We start from the raw sequence: 22,481 nt of genomic DNA on the forward strand, positions 1-22,481 counted from the left end.
AACAGCCTAGAGGGGCTGAATGGCCTACTCCTGTTCCTATGTACCTAAGGCAGACTTGGGGTGATAAATGGAATCAAACATGCCTGACTTCTGACCTCGACTGTCCAGTTGAGACGAACACACCTCCCTTTCAGTAAAACTGTCAGGCTGATAACACAACACATTCCACTGAGTAACTTATCCTGATAACACACACACACACTCTGTGAATGGAGCGGCCGTGTTAATAAGTGTTTGTTGCTCTCTGCTTCCAGTCCCTCTGTCCTCTCTTCCTCAGATTGCTGTCCCTGACCATGTTATTAACACACTGTATTACTAGCTGGGCTCTATGTACTCACCCCCAGCTGTCCCACTTGGGGCGTCGTGTTGGAATAGAGCTTAGGGTGGTTCTGTGCAATACCAAGAAGCCAAGAGGCCAGGTGTGTTTCCCTGTTGTCCACACAGAGCGTTGAGTGCAAGGTAGGGCAAGCCTGGACCAGTCAGTTAATCAACTTTTGCTCACAATGAGAGGAAGGGAGCAATGATTGACAGCAGCGACTGACCAGTCGGAAGTGAAGAAGCCCTGTGGTGGGGCCAAAGTGAATTACATTGACTGCGATAAATGATTATGCAGCAGAGCCGAGTGAAGGGCTTTGTGATCGATGGTCTGATCTTCTTTAGGGACATTAAGTGAGGAAATCAGAAACAACATTATGCTTGTATCTGTGTCAGATAAAAGAGAGATGACTAATTTCTGTGCAAAACTAAGATGACAATGTGGCTGATTGTGGTCTGGATTTTTTTTTAAAAGCATGAAAGGAACACAGCCATTGAAATAATACCCTTAATAGTTACCAGCCACTTAAATTAACTTAGTAAGATTAGCGACGGAGGCAAGTGGTACCAACTCTGGTATTCTGCCCAACCCCTCATTCTTCCTATGTGAGCCCAGAGAGCAAATACTAGGAGGCTATTTGACCACAGGGGGCATCACTGCCAAGCCCGTTGCTATCCTCACCTGTCCACATGCACTTTCCAGCATGGGGTCACTGGACGGTGACTGATTTGTTTCCCCTCCCTAGTCTCAGGGGGACTGAGGCCAATTGTAGGGCACTGAATGGTGATCGGATCACTCAGCACAGCCTGGGATTAAAACCTGGGATCTTCTCGTTGCTTAGTGCTACTCCTGGCAGTATCTTTACCCACTAAGCCATTGATGGAGCTAACTTTGAACATTTAATCAGGGCTCAATTAAACTCGGAACTTGAAAGAGCCCCGAGCTCCACACTGCTAAACTCCGTCATTAGTATTCAGTGCACCATTTACTAGGAGAAGGCTTCTGCACCGAGAGAAGCGGATCATTCCGGAGAATAGAGCAGGGCTATGGAGAACAGGCATGTAATGTCATACACAGACCAAGAGACTCAGAGTAAATACAATTCACTTTATCAAAGGGTTTTCATTCACAAAACGTGTACGTTTGGGCTATAGATATACAAGTAGTAAATGAGGCCAACAAAAAAAAAAAGAAACTTATTAGATTTTACTGCCCCTCCAATACTGTTGATTAAAAGGTAACCGGATTATTGCCAGAGTGACTGCTGGAACTGGGACTGTGCTGTACTCTTGTATAATGTGCAGAGAAATCCAGCATCTACACTTGGTTTCTACTTGACTTGCAGGCACGCAACACGTAATCACCTGCCAATTGGCACTTGGCAATTACGCACAGCGTGTCTGCTTGAAATCCTGTTATTTGCTTCAAGTTAATACTTATTTGCGTCACGGGAGACGGGACTTTTTAAGTAACAAAGGAAAACGTTTCTGTCCTGGCCCTATTTTCAGTTGCACCTATTGGCAGACCATTGGTTTGTGCCGACTGAATAAAGTCAAACTCCAATTTTATTACTCAGGATTTTGGAATTGTCCCCTTTTTTGACCAGCGTTTTGGGGAATTACATCCCATGATTTGCTCCATGAAAACCACAAACCAGCGACCTTGCCTTTTGGCTTAGGGAGACACGACTGAAAATAGCGTCTTAGTGGAAACGCTGTCCATTGTCAAAGAGCCTGAGCACCCTACGCACATCAATGGTTTCAGTACTAAAACCTGCAGCTCGTATTTGGAGTCCTGCAAGTTACCAAAGTAAGGCAAACGTAGGTAAACAAGTATAGAAACAGAAACAAGATTTTTTTTTTAAGAAATCCCTCCCCTTCCCCCAACAATATTCTACTGTTTCACCGCAGCGTTCCGTTGCCAAGTCTGTCTGAGGTAGCGCTGACCGAAGGCGTGCTTGGCAACGGAAGCTAGCATCATAAAATAGTGCAGTAGTAAAAGTAACTAGACCAGGAAGAGGAGGCGTCACCCCCGATGAGGTCGTAGGTGGAGTCCCGTGATTGGTCGTGCAGCCTGTTGTCAGGAGTAATGATTGTAGAGAGGTGGGGCATGGAGGGTGCCATTCTGAAAGTAGTGCTGTCGAGAAGCCATGTACTCAGCGTAGCTGATTGTTACCTTCTCGCTGCGATACCTGAGGATAAAGAAATGGCAGCATGTTAACATGGTTGCGTCTGGTTAGATTCGGACCAGGCAGGCAAGCGACACAATCGTACGTGCCTTCTGTTATAAATGGAAAGCCATGTGGTGAAGGATAGAATACTAGAGCCTGGTCTTTAGTTGTTTCCAAGCCTTTAATCACAGGGATTCTCCTTACACACACCCCACACCATAGATAAGCTCTCCTATAAAAAGGATACAAGAGAGTCCCCAATTGATACAATTAACACTCGTTGATATAAATCATACAATTAAACCTTCTACACCCCCCCATCCCTCCTGAAGGCACGGACTAATGATCAAGTACTGGAGCACAGACACCAAGAAACCCTTCACCACCTTCCCAAAGTGGCTACACTTCATGACTGAGCCTTAGGGGGTGAGTGTCGGCAGGCTGTTCAATCATAAGAGCATCTGTCTTGATCGGGATCCTGTGAGGAAACCAGTGTCCTCACACTGGCTGGTGTTCAGTAGCAGCTACCGATGATTGCCTTCCCCCCCACCCTTTTCCTAGTCCAGGGGGCCAAAGCTAATTGTAGTGACCGAACTGCTGCCCTGGGTGAAATGAGCTAACGCAGCACGAGAGAATCAGACGTCATCGTCCAAGAACAACAACAACTTTTTATAGCACCTTTAACAACGTAAAACGTCCCAAGGTGCTTCACAGGAGCAATTATCAAACAAAATTTAACACCGAGTTACATAATGAGATATTAGGGCAGGTGACCAAAAGCTTGGTCAAAAAGGTAGGTTTTAAGGAGCGTCGTAAAGGAGGAGAGAGTGTAGAGGGACAGAGGGGTTTTGGAAGGGAATTCCAAACCTTATGGCCTGGGCAGCTGAAGGCACGACCGCCAATGATGGAACAATGAAAACTGGTGGTGCGCAAGAGGCCAGCACTGGAGGAGTGCAGAGATCTCGGAGGGTTGTAGGACTGGAGGAGGTTACAGAGATAGGGAAGGGCGAAGCCGTGGAGGGATTTGAAAACAAAGATGAGAATTTTAAAATCGAGGCATTCCTGGACCAGGAGCTAATGTAGGTCAGCGACCACAGGGATGATGGGAGAACCGGACTTTGGTGCGAGTTAGGATACAGGCAGCAGAGTTTTGCATGAGCTCAAGTTTACGGAGGGTATGAGGTGGGAGGCCAGCAAGAGAGAATTGGAATAGTCGAATCTAGAGGTAACAAAGTCATGGATTAGGGTTTCAGCAGCTGATGAGCTGAGGCGGGGCAGAAATGGGCGATGTTAAGGAGGTGTAAGTAGACAGCCTTGGTGATGGAGAGGATATGGGGTCGGAAGCTCAGCTCAGGATCAAATAGGACGCCAAGGCTGCGAACGGTCTGGTTTAGCCTTAGACAGTGGCCAGGAAGAGGGATGGAGTCGGTACCAAGGGAATGAAGTTTGAGGCGGGGACCGAAGACAATGGCTTTGGTCTTCCCATTATTTAATTGGGAGGAAATTTCTGCTCATCTAGTACGGACAAGCAGCGAGACAAATCAGAGGCAGTGGAGGGTTCGAGAGAGGTGGCTGTGAGGTAGAGCTAGTTGTCGTCAGCATGCATACGGAACATGACACTGTGTTTTCGGATGATGTCGCCGAGCGGCAGCATGTGGATAGATCTATTCAATTATCAGTTGTAAGGGAGCAAGACTTTTACTTAGTGGTAGCATTCCTGCCTCCAAGTTAGAAGGTGCAGAGCTTAAACCCCGCACTTGACAGTCCCAGAGAGTGGAGTCCGGAGCTCCGGCTCTGAATTCTGGGTTGACATCCAGCGAGATACTCACGTCCAGTGGGTGTGGGTGGCCTCTCTCATCATATGGGTTGTGGGGACTATCCAATCTATGTACCTATGCATGGCAATATCATCTTGTACTTTGCAGTATATGCCTAATATCTCTGCTTTTGTACATAAGTTAAGTGCATTTATACTTGGTTAGCAATCTTAGCCTGGAGAAAAGAATTTGAAAGATAGATCTGAATTGAAAGGAAATAGAGGGAATCCTACAGAAACTCCAGATCATAAAATTACTGCAAAATAGAGTTAGCCTTAAGGTTTGCATCCCAAGACACGTATTCATCGCACACAAGGGGGTATACGTCACTTATGAGATTACTACAGCTGTTGTAGGGGAAAGAGTGTTTCAAAAGCCCACAGACCACAGATTTCCCCCCCCCCCTAAAACCAGTAAGGGACTCATGCATATCTGAAACAGATCCCAACTCCTCTCTCCACCCCCCTCCCCACCCCCACACTGAAACAATGAACAGACCCCCCCCCCTCCCCCACCCTAATACATATCTGTAATGCCACCTCAAACCCATGAGTGATGCAATAAACAGCCCCAACATCCCAGACCCAAATCAGCAATGAACTAAATATACTCAAGGAAGAGAAGAGACCACTTGGCCTACTGAAGATACTCCAGAATCAACCAGGGATAATCTCATGCCTGAACTCCAAAACCAGTAAGGGACACTATGCACACCTGCAATTCACCCAGACCAAAACTAAACAATATACAGGTTTCCCCTCTCTAGAACTATGTATACCATAATTGCCTCGAGTCTCTGGTGCATGTCTCACCTGCCTCCAGTCTCTCTACGTATGGCTCACCTGCCTCCAACCTCTTGATACAGCTTTACTGTGTTACTCACCTGGTGAGTTTGATTGCTTTCCTGAATTCATTAGTGATTGGGGCTTTGTAACCTCCTTTACGCAGAAGAGAATCTATGGTCTGAATCTGGTCCCAGTCTGCAACACAAGCACACACACAGGTAGGAAAAAAAAGGACACAAAGCTACTTATAATGTTTTCCCTATGACTGGATTTACATAAAGCAAATTCCACAAACTATTAAATAAATAAATTACATATATAAAATCAAAAAAAACGAGATTTCACACACGGCAATGTGAGAATGATATAGTTGCTTTACAATCAAATAATGATAGACCACAGCCTTCTGCAATCCTGAAATGGACAGCAATCGCCTGTCTTCCCTCCCCCTTCTCCCCCAATAAACACATGCAGAAACACAGAGGGCTAGAGGAATAGATTCGCCAGGCTGTCGCTCACACCTACCCTGTTCCTTGGCCACTTCTGGTAAGTATGTTGCTGTGCGTTTTGCCCCCTTCTCATTCACAAACTCTATTCGAATCCCATGTACTCCCACCTAAACACAGATTGATCTTTATTACTATGAGAAAATAAAATACATTTAATTAACACACCATCACTCGCTGTGTGAAAACATGGCCCCATGTCCAGTGCCAGGCCTGCACCAATCTCCTACTTCAGAACAGCTTATCAAAGGGTGAAAACACTGACTGAATGGGCCATTACTTTAAAACAAACCAGCTCCTGTGATGGCTCATGCAGGTTGGAGCCATGCAGACCAGAGAAGTCCCAGGTGTATCCTGAGTTAGCTAGACTCAGCTAAGGTACTGGCAAGGGCAATATAATTAGCATCAGCCGATAATCCCCAAAACTTCTAATCTCAAGGGTATTCAAGCCAAGTTTATGCAACCTGTGCTCATAATTTAACCCTTTAAACCCCAGTATCATTCTGGTGAATCTGTGCTGTACCCAAGCCAATATATCTTTCCTTATATCTTTCCTGAGGTTCAGTGCCCAAAACTGAATACAGTAGTTCAGATGGGGTCTAACCATTGCAGTGTACACCTGAAGTATCACTTCCTCATTTTTGAATTCCAACCCTCTTGAAATAAAGGCCAAAGTTCCATTATCCTTTTTGCTTACTTTTGATACCTTTGCCTAGCTTTTGGTGATGTGTGTTCATGGACACTTAAATCCCTTTGCTCCTCCACAGCTCTTAGTCTCCCACCACTGAGAAAATATTCTGATTTTCATTCTCAGATCCAAAGTGGATGACCTCGCATTTTGAACTGTATCTGACGCAGATGTGGCCAATCACTTAGTCTGACTATGTCCTTTTGTGATTTCCTCCTCCCATTCACACAACTTACTGTGCCTCCCAACATACTGTCATCTGCAAACTTGGATACAACTTAGACCTTGAACATTAATGCTTTAAACAGTTGGCCTCAAGAAACAGGTTTAATGATCTTTCACTGCCTGTTTACACTTAAATAACAGTGAACGGTTTCATTAAAAGCACTTAAATTCTTATTTTAAAGTGATTATTTTCCCAACACAGCAGACTATCAGATGGCAGGTCGGCATGGTAAGGAGCCGATCTCTGATCCCCACTGTCAGAGCTATGGGCCACATGTCTAGAACTCTCAGAATTGTTCAGTTTTGCAAACTTCTCTTTGTTCTGCCGATTGGAGTAACTGGGGGCCCACCCCTCACACCACCAGGCCTACAGGTCTGGTGAGTATGACTTGATCAATTCCCTCAATAGGACATCTGAATATGAAGAGAATGAATATTACAATGCTGCAGTCGGAACATACAGCAATCAGGCGGCAATGACCGAATACACCAGCAAGGCTTGGAGCATAAATTGAGTGCAACATGATGCTCACATTTAGGGAATGCAGCTGTGCCATCAAGTGGATACATTAAGGTACAGCATCTGTTCTGTCCCTTCTACCTTTGTCTACTCTGGTTTCTGGAGGAGAAACAGACAGTCGCTGATTGGGGGGTGGGAGACTGGGCTCCCCTATTAGGCGAGGTGACAATCTGACATGGCTTCATTCTTTAGGTTATGCATCCATTTTGAGAGTAGCCTACCATGACCCATATCCCATTTACAGTATGCAGAGTTGGGGTTTGCTCGCTCTATGGGTTTATGTTTATATTATCAGTGTATTTGGCCAGTTCGGTTGAAGGATTACACCAAAATGCTAACCTTTCTCTCTCAGATGCTAACCCACCTGTTGAGCATTTCCAGCATTTTCTGCTTTTTATTTCAGATTAACACAGGGCCGGACCCAATGAGAAAACGATTGTTGAAAGCTGTAAGATTAATGAGCTGACCAGTAAAAAAAAGCAGCATTCACTTTTGTTAGAACTTTGATCAACAATGAGAAAAAGCATAGCCACGGAGCCAGATAGACTTATTGAGTAGGTGAGTTTTTATCTCTCATTCTATCATAGCGAGGAGCAGCTGACAACCACTCCATATCTGAGATAAAGTCTTTCTACAAAAGCTTGTATGCAGTGTGCAGTCTATCAGTAGATCAGTGAGTTTTTCACAGCGGTGTCAAGAGGATAGACAGTCCGGAGGACACCCAAAACTCCATTCTGCACCTTCCCTTCAGGGAATGTCCTAGAGGGATGCATTCTCAGTAAAGTCTTGCAAAGTGCAGTGACCAGGTGGCCCCAGTGCTCCTGAACTGTTTTATAGGAACAGGAGTAGGCCATTTAGCCCCTCGAGCCTGTTCCGCCATTCAATGAGATCATGGCTGATCTGTGACCTAACTCCATATACCCGCCTTAGCCCCATAGTCCTTAATACCGTTGGCTAACAAAAATCTATCGATCTCAGATTTAAAATTTATTGGTCTAGCATCAAATGCCATCTGCAGAAGAGAGTTTGAAACTTCTACCACCCTTTGCGTGTAGAAGTGTTTCCTAACTTCACGCCTGAAAGTCCTGGCTCTAATTTTTAGGCTATGTCCCCTAGTCCTAGACTCCACAACCAGCGGAAATAGGTTTTCTCTATCTACCCTATCAGTTCCCCTTAATACCTTGAAAACTTTGATCAAATCACCCTTTAATCTTTTAAATTCCAGGGAATACAACCTATTTTGTGAAATATCTCAGAAAGGAGCGACATTCCCTCACCTTTGATAACCTATGCACAAATAAGGCAAGGATAAGGAACGAGTGTGGGGGTAATAGGCTGATTTTGATTCTGAATGTAACAACTTTCATTTACATAGTACCTTGAACTTGAAAAAAAAACCCAAGACGCTTCGCAAATGGAAATAGACAGGGAAATTGATGCTGAGGCATGGAGGGGGAGATTAGAAGTGCCTGAAAGCCTGGTCAAAAAGATGGATTTTTGATAAGGTTCTTAGAGGAGAGGGAAATGGAGAGACAAAGGGCTTTAGGGAGGGAAGATCCTGAAAATGGAGCCAAGTTAACTGAAGGCTCAGCCACCATGGTCAAGGAAGGAGGGGGGTTGTACAAAAGGCCAGAGTCAGAGGACCAAAGAGTACAATAGGGATACAAGGCTAGAGGAGGATGCAGAGATAGAGTGGGCAAGATCATGGAGTGATTTGAAGAGAAGGATGAGAAATTTAAATTTAATATGTTGTAGGACAGGCAGCCAGTGTAGGTCAGTGAGGATAGAGGTGATGGGTGAGCAGGCATTAGTGCTGGACAGAATATCAGCAGCTCCATTTTGAACAATTTGGAGTTTGTGCAGAGTGGATGATGGGAGGCCGGAAAAGAGGCCATTCAAATAATCAAGTCTAGAGGTGACAAAAGCGCAGTGATGGGTTTCAGCGGCAGAGAGGCTGAGATGGGGGTGGAGGCAGGCAATGCTGCATATGGTCTGGTTCAGCCTCTGAGCGGCCAGGAAGGGAGATGGAATCAGTCAAAAGGAAATGGAGCTTATGGCGGGTGCGGAAGACAATGGCTACAGTCTTCCCGATATTAAGTTGGAGGAAGTTTTGGCATATCCGTGATTTGATGTCAGACAAGCAGTCTGCAGCACAAAAGTGGCCATGGGGTCTAGAGAAATAGAGCTGGGTATCAGCTCATCTATGGAAACTGACCCAGTGTCTATGGATGATGTCAGCAAAGGGCAGTAAATAGATGAGGAGGAGGAGGAGGAGGCCAAAGATAGATCCTTGGGGACTTCCGGATGTTAACAGTGTAGAGGTAGAAAGAGAAGCCACTGTTGGAGATGCGCTGGCTGCCATTAGACACGTAGGAGTGGAGCCATGCAAAGGCATTCTCATGGAGCTGAACAATGGAGGAAGATGGAGAGGTAGAGAAGGACAAGGAGGGATAACACACTGAGGTCAAAGATGTCGTTCTCTGTAGCTTCAACCAGGGCCATCTCACTGCTGTGAGCAAGAGGGGTTTGAACAGGGAATTTCTGAGGGAGGTGAGCATGGATCAAGGAGGCAGTGATAAATTTGACAACCTTAAAAAGAGAAAAGGAGTTTAGAGTTGGCACAGTACCTAGAGAGGACTAAGATGTATTTTTGTTTGAGAACGGGGTGATAACAAAGGTTTTAAAAGCGAAAGGAATGATGCATGAGAAAAGAGAACCGTTAACAGTATCAGCTAACATGGGAGTGGTCTGAAGTTAAATAGGGAGGAGATTAAAAGGCAGGTGAGTCTCAAGGGGGCATAATCTTAGAATAAGGGGCTGCTCTTTCAAAACTGAGATGAGGAGAAACTTCTTCACTCAGAGGGTGGTAGGTCTGTGGAATTTGCTGCCCCAGGAAGCTGTGGAAGCTACATCATTAGATAAATTTAAAACAGAAATAGACAGTTTCCTAGAAGTAAAGGGAATTAGGGGTTATGGGGAGCGGGCAGGAAATTGGACATGAAGCTGAGTTCGGATCGGTCAATGCCCTGTGGGTGGCGGAGAGGGCCCAGGGGCTATGTGGCTGGGTCCTGCTCCGACTTCTTGTGTTCTTTAGATTTGTGGTTGGGATCAGATCAGCCATGATCTTATTGAATGGCGGAGCAGGCTCGAGGGGCCGATTGGCCTACTCCTGCTCCAATTTCTTATGTTCTTATGTTCTTATGTTCTTAAGGTTAAGGAGAAGGCATGTGGGAAGATGAGGGAGAAACCGCAGAGTAATACAGGATCAGGGCTAAAGTGTGTGGGAGCGGGTGAGGTGGTCAGATGCGGGGGATAGAGGATGGGGAGGTAGGAGCAGTAGCAGCTGCACGGATGGCTTCAATCTTAGAGACAGAAATTTAGGAGTTCTTTGCACTTTGCGTTGGATCAGAAAATCTTGGCTAAGAGCTTAGCTATTATATTAGGATCATTCTTGTGAACATCCTCATCCAGAAAAGGTGGGCATCATGGCTAAAAAAAACACTTGTCTAACAGTTAAACTTGATCCATCTGGCCGTGTGACTGCCTGACCCTCGATGGAGGCTTTTCTGTCCTACACCATGAGAGCCCCATTTATCCACTGGACATCAGTCTTATAGAGTGAGCCTTCTATGGCACTCAACACCAATGCTCACTGCTCTCCACTGTTCAAACTGTTTCCCTCCATCACTGCTGTTCTTTCTCATCCTGGAGCCACTCACATGAAATCAAAGGTTCAGGTTAGATTCCAGTGAGCACAAGATGTAATTATACCCACATGTCATTCTTTTGTTTATAAGCAAAGTCCCTCTATTGATGAATATTCTCAACCTGCCTCAGGTAATCACTTCATTATGGGAGCCTAAGCATTTCCCTCAAACGTCTGGCCATTCTTTTCCAAGTGGAATATCAACTCCTTGGGCATCAAGAAGCCGCAGACCAGACATTTTCTTTCCCAAGAATGTAACAGTGTCTGTGCCTTACAGGAAACATATAGAATGGTCAACGAGTATTGCCTAAGGTTCCAAGGTGAACAAGTAGTTGTACAGCCAATGGACCTAGATACAAATGGTGTTTGGGGTTTGACTCTGCTTATTGATCAGGACCTACTTCCAGTGGACGTTGGGGTCTCCAAGGCTAAATTTGTCTGGGCCATAGCTTTTGGGATCCTTGCACTGTACTGAGAATCGTCAAGACTGTAGGTACCTCTCTGTATGGCCTTGCAGTATGATTTCTTGATTACCCATTGCTCCTCCTGAGTGACTGGAATATGCCAGGCCTGGAGCTTCAAAGGTGGTGCAAATTCCGCAGGCAGCAGTGCTCTCTGCTTCCATTCCTGGGTTCACACGTTATGCAGATCTGGAGAGGCACGGCAATCAACTAGGTCATTGCAGCTTAGCATGTCTTTAGCTTCCCAATTGCATTTTTTAATGTTGCTGGGAAACCTCAGACCATTGGCCCGTTCCTTTCTTTAAGAGAGCAGCCCTTCGATATCTTGGTCAGGAAGCTGGCCCCACTACAAACAGTGACAACCAAGTCAGGCAGGCTGACAGCTTCTGTGCTGTGAGCAATTGGGCCAAGAGGCTCAGCCACAAGAGGGATATTGGTGACCAGGAAGCCCTAGAACCGGGTCTCTGCGACACCCAACAGGACAGATTTGACAGCAGCTGACGTGACTAACGTGTTCCTTGCCTCAGCTGCTGAATTCTTAAACAAACTGCTCCCTGCTCAGGGTCCCATTAGGACCACTGCAAAGGGAAGGGGAGCTGTTAAGAGAAACCTGCTACAAAGATGGATTACGACACTGCTCCCAGTACTTGATGCCCGCCTAGCAAGCACGCAAATCTGTGCTTGTAGATTGTCCGCTGATCAATTAGCTATTATCCCCTAGATGGACAAGCAGTGGGGATCTTATTAGCACTCTGTACTGGTAAGCTATGCAGATTTAGTTAAAAGAAAGAAGGACCTTGCATTTCTATGGCACCTTTCATGCCTTCATGACACCCCAATGTGCTTCACAGCCACTGAAATATAGTCACTGTTGTAATGTAGACAAATGCAGCAGCCAATTTGTGCACAGCAACACCCCACAAACAACAATGAAATAAATGACCAGGTAATCTGTTATTAGTGGTGTTGATTGATAAATGTTGGCCAGAATAGAGAATATCCCTGCTCTTCTTCGAATAATGCCATGGGATCTTTTACGTCCACCTGATGGTGTAGACGGAGCCTCGGTTTAACGTCTCATCCGAAGGACAGCACCTCTGACAGTGCAGCACTCCCTCAGTACTGGATTGTCAGCCTAGGTTATGTGCTCAAGTCACTGGGGTAGAGCTTGAACCAACAACCTTCTGACTCAGGCAAGAGTGCTACCAGAGTCAAGGATAAGTTAAACATAAGCATTACCCTTGCACATGCTTGGGGATTCATAAGCCAACCTGCAACTAAGCTATGGGCAAACAGAAACCCTGTAGGTGGGTATAGATTTCCAGCTAACTTGATTTGGAGACTCTTAAGAATGCTGACGGGTTTCCGTGCATATCAAACACCAGGAAGAATCACTATACAGTGGCCTCTGCTGGAGTGTGCATGGGTGGACGAAGGTGAGGATGGGGTCCAGCTCTGCTGTAATATCCCCCCACCACCTGCTGACACTCAAGTGTCCAAGCCCAGATGTTTCAGGTGCCAGAGAGCTGCCTGCATCCCAGGACCATATTCTAGAACAACTCAGCATTTTCAAGAGATGAAGGGAGAACACTAGAGAAAAATGTACCGTCAGCAACACTTCCTATTTAATTTTAAAAGGATTGTCCCGCCCCAGCCTCCTATGGTGACAATAAGTTTAAACTGGAATTCCATTACCTCCCAGTCCAGATAATCACTGGCATCCTCGAAATTAGTGAGCAGCGAAACAGAGCAGAAGAGTTTGGGAAGTTCCTCACGAGTCAGCGGTGGGAAACGGCTGTCCTTAAGGGCACTGTGAGGAGAGAAAGACATCAGTGAGATTAAGCTGGACTATTCGGAGTATTAAAGAAACACCACCCACTACGCATGAAAGAGAAGCTAAGAACCTGGGTAATGGTTATACGTGGGGTGTGGGGGGAGGTTAATGGTTAAATCAAAAGTCCACTGAATTTAGGAATTCAAATATTTCTTTCAATTACAGTTCTTATTCAGAATAAGGGAAAGAGCCACACGGGCCAACCTCCTCTCCACCCACCAAAATCAAAAACCACAAAGGTTATTTCTCCACTCCCCCCACCCACCCCCCACCCCGCAAAATCAAGAGCTGCACAGGTTTTCCCTACCCCAATCGAGAGGTGCATAGTATACCCCTTCCAGTCAGGAGCTATACAGGTTACACCGCCCTCCCCAAAGTCAGGAGCTCCACAGGGTCCGGTCCCCTACTCCAGTCAGAGCTGCTCAGGTTACCCCCAGCACCAACAGCTACACAGGTGAGCTGATGCTCTCAGTCTGCTGTCTTGCCAGCTGTTACACATTATGAAGTCTGCCTTGTGCTATGTGGTGTACAGAAATGGGGGTGTTTGCTGATGATTGCACAGTGTTCAGTTCCATTCGCAACCCCTCAGATAATGAAGCAGTCCGAGCCCGCATGCAGACAACATCCAGGCTTGGGCTCATAAGTGGCAAGTAACATTCGCGCCAGACAAGTGCCAGGCAATGACCATCTCCAACAAGACAGAGTCTAACCACCTCCCCTTGACAGTCAATGGCATTACCATCGCCGAATCCCCCACCATCAACATCCTGGGGGTCACCATTGACCAGAAACTTAACTGGACCAGCCATATAAATACTGTGGCTACAAGAGCAGGTCAGAGGCTGGGTATTCTGCGGCGAGTGACTCACCTCCTGACTCCCCAATGCCTTTCCACCATCTACAAGGCACAAGTCAGGAGTGTGATGGAATACTCTCCACTTGCCTGGATGTGTGCAGCTCCAACAACACTCAAGAAGCTTGTCACCATCCAAGATAAAGCAGCCCGCTTGATTGGCACCCCATCCACCACCCTAAACATTCACTCCCTTCACCACCGGCGCACTGTGGCTGCAGTGTGTAACATCCGCAGGATGCACTGCAGCAACTCGCCAAGCCTTCTTCGACAGCACCTCCCAAACCCGCGACCTCCACCACCTCGAAGGACAAGAGCAGCAGGTACATGGGAACAACACCACCTGCAAGTTCCCCTCCGAGTCACACACCACCCCGACTTGGAAATATATCGCTGTTCCTTCATCGTTGCTGGGTCAAAATCCTGGAACTCCCTTCCTAACAGCACTGTGGGAGAACCTTCACCACACGGACTGCAGCGGTTCAAGAAGGCGGCTCACCACCACCTTCTCCAGGGCAATTAGGGATGGGCAATAAATGCTGGCCTCGCCAGCGACGCCCACATCCCATGAACGAATAAAAAAAAGTTATGGGGACTTCCAGATTTCCATTTACAGTGGTCCCAGCATCTCTATGCGCTTGAAATAAACCATCATTACCCAACGCTGTTATACGAATACAAAGCTGAGAGACCAAGGAGCACATTTTCACACCAGTAGAACCATTGGTCTGTCCTCATCTCTGATTCCTTACAATTACATATGGAGGGTTTGAATGTTCCTACCTGGTAAGTGTGTATTCCCTGAGTCCTGAATGGAGGTTCATGGCAGAGAAGGTCCCAATGCAGCCTCGCAGGCGTTTATCCCGACCCATCTTCCATGTTACAAACAGTGGGCTAGAAAACACAAAGCCATTCATTCCTACATAATAGAATCACGTTGTACGGACTGCACAGGACACAAACACCTGACACGAGACTCTGCTGTACAGATTAATCTAAAATACAGACAGGAAGCCCAGTGCCTCGAATATTGGAGGGTAACTGTGGTCCCTTGGGAATTCTGGGTTAACCCAGTAAATTAGTTATTCTCACCGTAGTCCTAGACCTCAGATATTGCGCCTAGAGCGCTAAGAACATAGGATATTCTGGGGATAACTACGTGTCTCTCATACACTGGGATTATCCCAGCACATCAGATATCTGGGACTAGTTGGGTAACTCAGACTATTTTTCAGTAACTCCTGTAGCTCAGATTTCAGGGTATATTCTGGTATTACAGACATTCAGGGTATAATCTGGTACTACACATAGTCAGGGTATATTATGATAAGACAGGCATTCAGGGTATAATCTGATGCTACAGATATTCAGGGTATCATCTGGTACTGCAAATATTCTGTACTACAGATCATAGAATCATACAGCACAGAAGGAGGACATTCTATACAAAACTCAAGGTAGTTTGGAAATTGTCTGATATGTCTGGGATTCTGGCACTGTCTCTAGGAGAATCTGAAATTAGCCCAATTCCCCCAGATACTTTGGAATTACCCCTGCACCTCTGGTAGTCTGGGAATATTCTGTTACCTCAGCTATTATGGAATTAGTTCCATACCTCAGATATATTGGCAATTGTCCAGTACCTTAGGAGTTAGCAGTTATTCCAAATATTCTGTAATTAGCCCCATGCCCCATATATTATGGGATTGTCTAGTATTACAGATATTCTGAAATTAGCCTCAATTCCCAAATGTTCTTGAATTGGCCCCATTCTACAAACTGTCTTGTGGCCCTGATATTTTGGTGATTGATACCTCAGTTATTCTAGGGCTAGTCTGATAAATTGAGAGTGTCTGAACACGGGGACTGCAATTAGCTCCATGCCTCCAACATTCTGGAACTGGCCTGTGACGATCATGTTTTGGAAATTGGAATTCCAGATACTGTGGAAAAAGAATCCATGCCTCAAATATTATGGGAATTGTCTGTTACATCTGATGCTGTGCAATTTAGCTGCATCACCCAGGTAATCTGGGATGAGTGTTGTGCCCCAGATATTCTAGAATTAGGTCCATTATTCAGATATTCTAGAATTAGGCCCGAGGCCCAGATAATCTGGAATTAGCTATGTACCCCAAATATTCAGTAAACAGTTTATTACATCCAATATTCTGGAAGTAGTTCTATTTTTCATATATGATGGGGGGTATGCATTATCCCAGATATCCCATAGACACGTGACTCTCATACTTTAGAATGAGTCCAGGGCTTAGATATTTGAGAACATCTGGAACCACAGGTATTCTGGAATTAACCTCTTGCCCCAGATATTCTGGATATTATCTAGTACCCACAAATATTCTGGGATTAGCCAATTGCCCAGATACATTGGAATTAAACCTGTACCCCAGATATTCTGGGATTGTCCGGTACCCCAAATATACTGTTATTAGCCCAGCGCCCCAAGTATTATGGAGATTGTCTGATATCCCGTATATTGTGCAAATAGCCCTAAACCCCAGATATTCTGGGAATACTCTGGTACTATAGATATTCGGTTATTAGCCCTGTGCCCTTGTACTCTGGGATTATTTTGGTACCGCTGCACATTCTCAGATTACCCCATACATCAGATATCCTCAGTCTGTGCCAAGCATTTCCAACATGGTAAATTCCTGATCTCATCTGTGCCGCCGTGACAAGGTGCTGAGTGGAGACCAAAGAACACCAGAGTCACTCAAGGTCACTCTTAAAACCCAGACATGGCTGCAGAGAAGCACCGGCAGAGGCTGGGCGCAGAGGTCCAACATACAAGTTTGGTCACGTGGGATACGCGGCTTAAGGTGATAATAGAAGGACGGGGAAATTTAAATTACTTTTCCCCCATCCATCTTCCCCCCCCCCCCCCCGACCCCACAAACCGAGCAAAAAAAACAATGTCAGAAATTTCTTCCCAAAAATTAAATTATCCTGAGGGGGAACAATTGTCCAAAATGGAGTAACTGATATACAGAGAGGTTACAGTAGAGGAAGAGTGAGCTACAGCTATTAACATAAAGTGACACCTCTCCTTCATAAATAACAAGAATGTTAGTGGAATGCATGGAAGTTGCATAAAGTTGAACAGTGTGTAGGTAAGTGTTGCAAAGACCCACTGTCACATGCCATAGTTATCACGTGAAATCTACTGTTACTGGACTGATAGCATTTCAGCCTCTACTGACCAATAAAGAATTCATTTAATTTCAATATTCTAATTTTTTACCCTTCAAAAGCCCGTTCTCCATCAATAATATTGTACCAATATTCAAAAAGGGCAACAGATCAGAACCAGGAAATTATAGATCCACTAGCTTGACATCAGTTGTAGAAAAGTTGCTAGAAAGGATCATTAGGCTGCTGTGTACAACAACCTTGACAAAGGAGGGGCTGATTAGGTACATGCAACATGGCTTCTGGAAAGGAAGGTCATGTCTAACCAACCCGGTTGAATTCTTTGAGGAGGTTATTAGGTTGATGGAAAATGGTAGCCCAGTAGACATTGTACATTTGGTCTTTCAAAAAGCTTTTGACAAGGTGCCTCACAATAGGTTACTATACAAAGTGGGATTGGAGGACAGATCCTGGGTTGGATAGGGAATTAGAAATGTCCGCGCAGACTGAGGGTCGTCATTTATCATCAGGATGGCCGAGTGGTTACGGCATTGGACTTAAGGTTAAAAGGGCATCTATTCGGGTGAGTTCGAAACTTACACCTGGTGAAAGATTAGTTATACCAACAAGAGGGCAGGCCATGCTAGATTTAGTCATGAGTAATGAGCCAGACTTAGTTAATTAGAACATAAGAAATAGGAGCAGGAGTAGGCCATATGCCCCTCGAGCCTGCTCCGCCATTCAATAATATCATGGATGATCTTCTACCTCAACTCCACTTTCCCGCCCTATCCCCATATCCCTTGATTCCCTTAGTTTCCAAAAATCTATCGATCTCAGTTTTGAATATACTCAATGTCTGAACATCCACAACCACAGGAGTAGAGAATTCCAAAGATTCACAAGCCTCTGAATGAAGAAATCTTTCCTCATCTCAATTCTAAATGGCCAACTCCTTTTCCTGAGACTATGACCTCCTAGTTCTAGACTCTCCAGCCAGGGAAAACAGCCTCTCAGCATCTACCCTGTCAAGCCCTAATAATAGCAACAGCAACAACTTGCATTTATGTAGCACATTTAACACTGTAAAATGTCCCAAGGCGCTTTGAGTAATCTAACATTAAGGGAACATTTATCCAACAGTGATCATAATATGATCGAATTCAATGTTAGGATTGAAAAGGAGAAATGTAACAGTTACTAAGATTCTAGATTTTGGTAAGGCTAACTTTAATAGGATGAGATAGAGACTGACTACAGCAAACTGGTCAAAACTGTTATCGGGTAAAACTACAGATGAACGGTGGGAGGTGTTCAAAAAAAGAATTTAGCTTAATACAGGACCAGTATATACCCCTAAGGGGCAAGAGATCCACTTACCAAATTAAACAGCCATGGTCGACAAAAGAGGTGAGAGATAACATAAAACGAAAGGAAAGGGCGTACATAAGTGTAAAGAACAGTGTAGATCCAGGGGACTGGGAGAGATTAAAGAACAGCAAAGGAAGACAAAAAAGATAGTAAGAGCTGCAAAAAGGGAATATGAAAAGAAACTTGTGAGGGATATCAAAACTAACACAAAGTTCTTACAAATATATTAAAAAGGGTAGTCAAGAGTAATGTGGACCCTATGAAAACAGATGTGGGTAATATTGCAAATGAAAATAAGGAAATGGCAGACTTGTCGAATAATTACTTTGCATCCGTCTTCACAGTAGAGGAAGAGGATAATATACCTGACACTCCAGGGAAACTAATAATGAATCAAAGACTGGAACTCACTAAAGTTAACGTTAGCAAGAAAGCAGTATTAGAAAAAATAATGGCACTAAAAACTGACAAATCCCCAGGACCAGATGGTTGCCACTCCAGGGTTTTAAAGGAAGTAGGTGAGGAAATTGCAGATACTTTAGCCATAATCTTCCAAACCTCCTTCGATTCATGAATTGTCCCTTTAGATTGGAAAATTGCAAATGTAACTTCAATATTTGGAGAGAGAGAAACTATAGACCTGTTAGTCAAACATGTGTTGTGGGGACGTTATTGGAGTATATAATTAAGGACTGCATGACTGAGCACTCAGAGAAATTTGAGCTGATGAGAGAGAGCGAATATGGATTTGTAATGGGTAGATCGTGTCAAACAAACCTAATTGCATTTTTTGAGGAAGTAACTGAATTAGTAGACAGGGGAATGTCTATAGATGTAGTTTATATGGACTTCCAGAAGGCATTTGATAAGGTTCCACATAAGAGGCTGTTAGCTAAAATGAAAGCTCATGAATTGGAGGCAAATTATTGACCTGGTTAGGCGGTAGAAGACCGAGAGTAGGGATAATGAGTATGTACTCGAATTGGAAGGAAGTGACTAGTGGTGTCCCACAAGGATCTGTGCTGGGGCCTCATCTATTCACCATATTTATTAATGAATTAGATAACACAATAAACAGCCATATATCCAAGTTTGCCGATGACACAAAGATTGGTGGCATAGTAAGTAGTGTAGATGGGGGCATAAAATTACAGAGACATTAATAGATTAGGTGAGTAGGCAAAACTGTGGCAGATGGATTTCAACATAGGCAAGTGTGAAGTCATCCAGTTTGGACCAAAAAAGGATAGATCCAAATATTTTTCAAATGGTGAAATACTAGGAACAGTGGAGGTGCAAAGAGATTTACACAGATCACTAAAATGTGGTGGTCAGGTACAAAAAATAATCAAAAAGGCTAATGGAATGTTAGCCTTTATATCTAGAGGGCTAGAATATAAAGGGGAGAAAGTTTTGCTACAGCTATATTGGCCTTGAAAGAAGTGCAGTGCAGAGTCACCAGAATGTTACCAGGGCTCCAAGGGTTAAATTATGAGGAGCGATTACATAAACTAGGCTTGTATTCCCTGGAATATAGAAGGTTAAAGGACGATTTGATTGAGGTTTGAAGGATTTTGAAAGGAATTGACAGGTTGGAGAGAAACTTTTTCTACTGGTGGGGGAACTAGGACAAGGGGACATCAGAGCCAGGCCATTCAGGGGAGAAGTTAAGAAACACTTCTTCATACAAAGGGTGGTAGAAGTGTGGAACTCTCTCCTACAAAAAGCAGTAGATGCTAGCTCAATTAATAATTTTAAATCTGAAATCATTAGATTTTTGCTAGCCAAAGGTATTAAGGGCTATCAAGTCAAGGCGGGTGGATGAAGTTAGGATACAGATCAGCCATGATCTCAATGAATGGTGGAACAGGCTCGAGAGGCTGAATGGCCTCCTCCTGTTCCTATGTTCATGGTCACGTCTCCGTGTAGAGATCAGTCACAAGTGGTGTGAGGGCCATTACTCTTCACAATTTATGTCAATGATCTGGAAGAAGGCATTGGGGGTACTATCCACAAGCTTACGGATGACACAAAGATCTGTGTTGCTGTCAGAACCCTTACGGAGAAAAAAAGATTAATATCTGATCCACATGATGAAAGAATGGGCCCACATTTGGCAGTTGACATTTAATACAGATAAATGTAGTGTAATGTACATAGGTAGGGTTAACACTGATAAATATAGTGTCATTCACGTGGGTAGGGCTAACACCAAGCATATGTATAACACACACTGGGCTCTGAACTAAAGTTTGTCGAGAGGGAAAGACACCTGCGTGTTACAGTGCATGAGTCTCTAAAGGTCCATGACCAGTGCTGAGAGGCCAAAGGGAAAGCAAACCAAGTATTAGGATGTATAGCTAGGATGATCCAATATAAAACAAAGAGCACCATAGCATCCTTACACAAGACCTTGGTTAGGCCCCATCCAAAATACTGTGTCCTGTTCCGGTCCCCTCACATGGTGGGTGATATAGAGGCCCTAGAAAAGGTTCTGAGGAGGGCTACTAGATTAATACCTAGTTGAAGAAAACCCTTAGTTATTACAATGGGCTCAGGGAGCAGGGTCAAAAAACGTAGAATTTGGAGATCCTTGATCGAAGTATTTAAAATGATGAAGGGACTAGACTGTGTACATGTGGACAGATTACCTGAATTAGATAAGTAAGGGACAACGAGGGGACATGCATACAACTTACAGAAACATAGAACTAGGTTAGATGTCAGGAAGTTTTTCTTTTCCCACAGGGTCACTGATCCTTGGAATAGATTGGTGACTCATAAAATGGGTGCAGATTGCAGGTTGGAGAGGAATTTCCCTGAACTCGTTTTTGGCCTGAATTAACTGAGGGTTTTTGTTTTTTTTCTAATCTGTTTTTTAGCCTCACCCAGGAGGTCACATGGATTCTGGTAGGTGGGTGGGAGTTTGGGGGGTGTTGTGTTGCTTAATTGCGACATGGCTGAATGAGGCAGGCTTTACTGGCTGGTCTTGTTCTATCTTTACCGTATGTTCATACGGGGAATGTCACAGTTCACAGTCCATTTTAAACTGATACAACAAGGATCTATTGTCACATCCCAGGACCATCAGCCAGGATGACCAGTGAAATTAAGCAAATCATTTCATCTGAGGTGGCCAACAAATTTTCACATCCATTGTACTGAGGATGATTTTATTCATGTGGGTGCAGCATGATGTGTCTGTGGAAAATAAACTCCCAGAGGCAGTTGTTTTGGTTGACAGGCTGCTGGCGAATCCCTGAACGGGGAAGGTGTTGGGGACTCCGCCACTTTGCTTCCCAGGGTCATAATGAACAGAAAGATAAAGGGACACATGAGCAGTTGAGAGTTGAAGAAAGCACTGCGAGACACAGTCTTGGGCCCATAGCGGGAACTAGAAATACAGGTCAGGTTTTGCAGTTTGAATCAGTTTGTAGGAAAGGTAACAGCAAAAACATTTTTTTTTTAAAGAGATGAGAGATTGGGTTAAATGGAATTTGCTTTGACTGTTACTCGGTTCACTTTAATTTTAATTCATTCTCAGGATGTGGGCGTCGCTGGCAAGGCCGGCATTTATTGCCCGTCTGTAGTTGCCCAGGTTTGATTCAACTGAGTGGCTTGCAAAGCCACTTCAGAGGGCAGTTAAGAGTGTGGGACCGAAGTCACACACAGACCAGACCAGGTAAGGGTGGCAGGTTTCCTCCCCTATAGGATATTAGTGAACCAGTTGGGTTTTCATGACAATCTGACAGCTTCATGTGCGCTTTTACTGATACCAGCTATTTATTTTCAGATTTTTAAAACTGAATTCAAATTCTCAAGCTGCCAAGGGGGGCATTTGAACTCACGATCTCTGGATTACTAGTCTAGGCCTCTGGGTAACTAGTCCAGTAACATAACCGCTACACTACCATACACATACTGTCTGTGAAATAAGACAGCTTAATGATTCACACCTGGCCTTGCTTCACTAGTGTTTCTCAGGCCGCCTTCAAAAAGACTGGAGAAGTGCACATCCGTGGCTCGGTTGATAGCACTCTCACTTCTGAGTCAGAAGGTCGTGGGTTCAAGTCCCA

At 44.6% G+C, this 22,481-nt stretch overlaps 1 protein-coding gene across 4 annotated transcripts in view; it reads right to left on the bottom strand.

The window, feature by feature from the left end:
• Window positions 1-1,409: 1,409 nt before the first annotated feature.
• Window positions 1,410-22,481, bottom strand: part of LOC137331666 (AMMECR1-like protein) — a 47,914-nt gene continuing 26,842 nt past the window's right edge. For all 4 annotated transcript variants that reach the window (XM_067995611.1, XM_067995613.1, XM_067995612.1 and 1 more), the window contains 5 exons: window positions 14,665-14,775; window positions 12,890-13,004; window positions 5,614-5,704; window positions 5,187-5,283; window positions 1,410-2,507 (listed from right to left, as the gene is read on the bottom strand). In XM_067995611.1, the coding sequence (XP_067851712.1) occupies window positions 2,396-2,507; window positions 5,187-5,283; window positions 5,614-5,704; window positions 12,890-13,004; window positions 14,665-14,775 (526 nt within the window). In that variant the 3' untranslated portion in view covers window positions 1,410-2,395. The remainder of the gene's footprint in view (window positions 2,508-5,186; window positions 5,284-5,613; window positions 5,705-12,889; window positions 13,005-14,664; window positions 14,776-22,481) is intronic.

The sequence above is a fragment of the Heptranchias perlo genome, chromosome 13 (assembly GCF_035084215.1).
Source record: "Heptranchias perlo isolate sHepPer1 chromosome 13, sHepPer1.hap1, whole genome shotgun sequence".
NCBI classification, from domain to species: Eukaryota; Metazoa; Chordata; class Chondrichthyes; order Hexanchiformes; family Hexanchidae; genus Heptranchias; species Heptranchias perlo.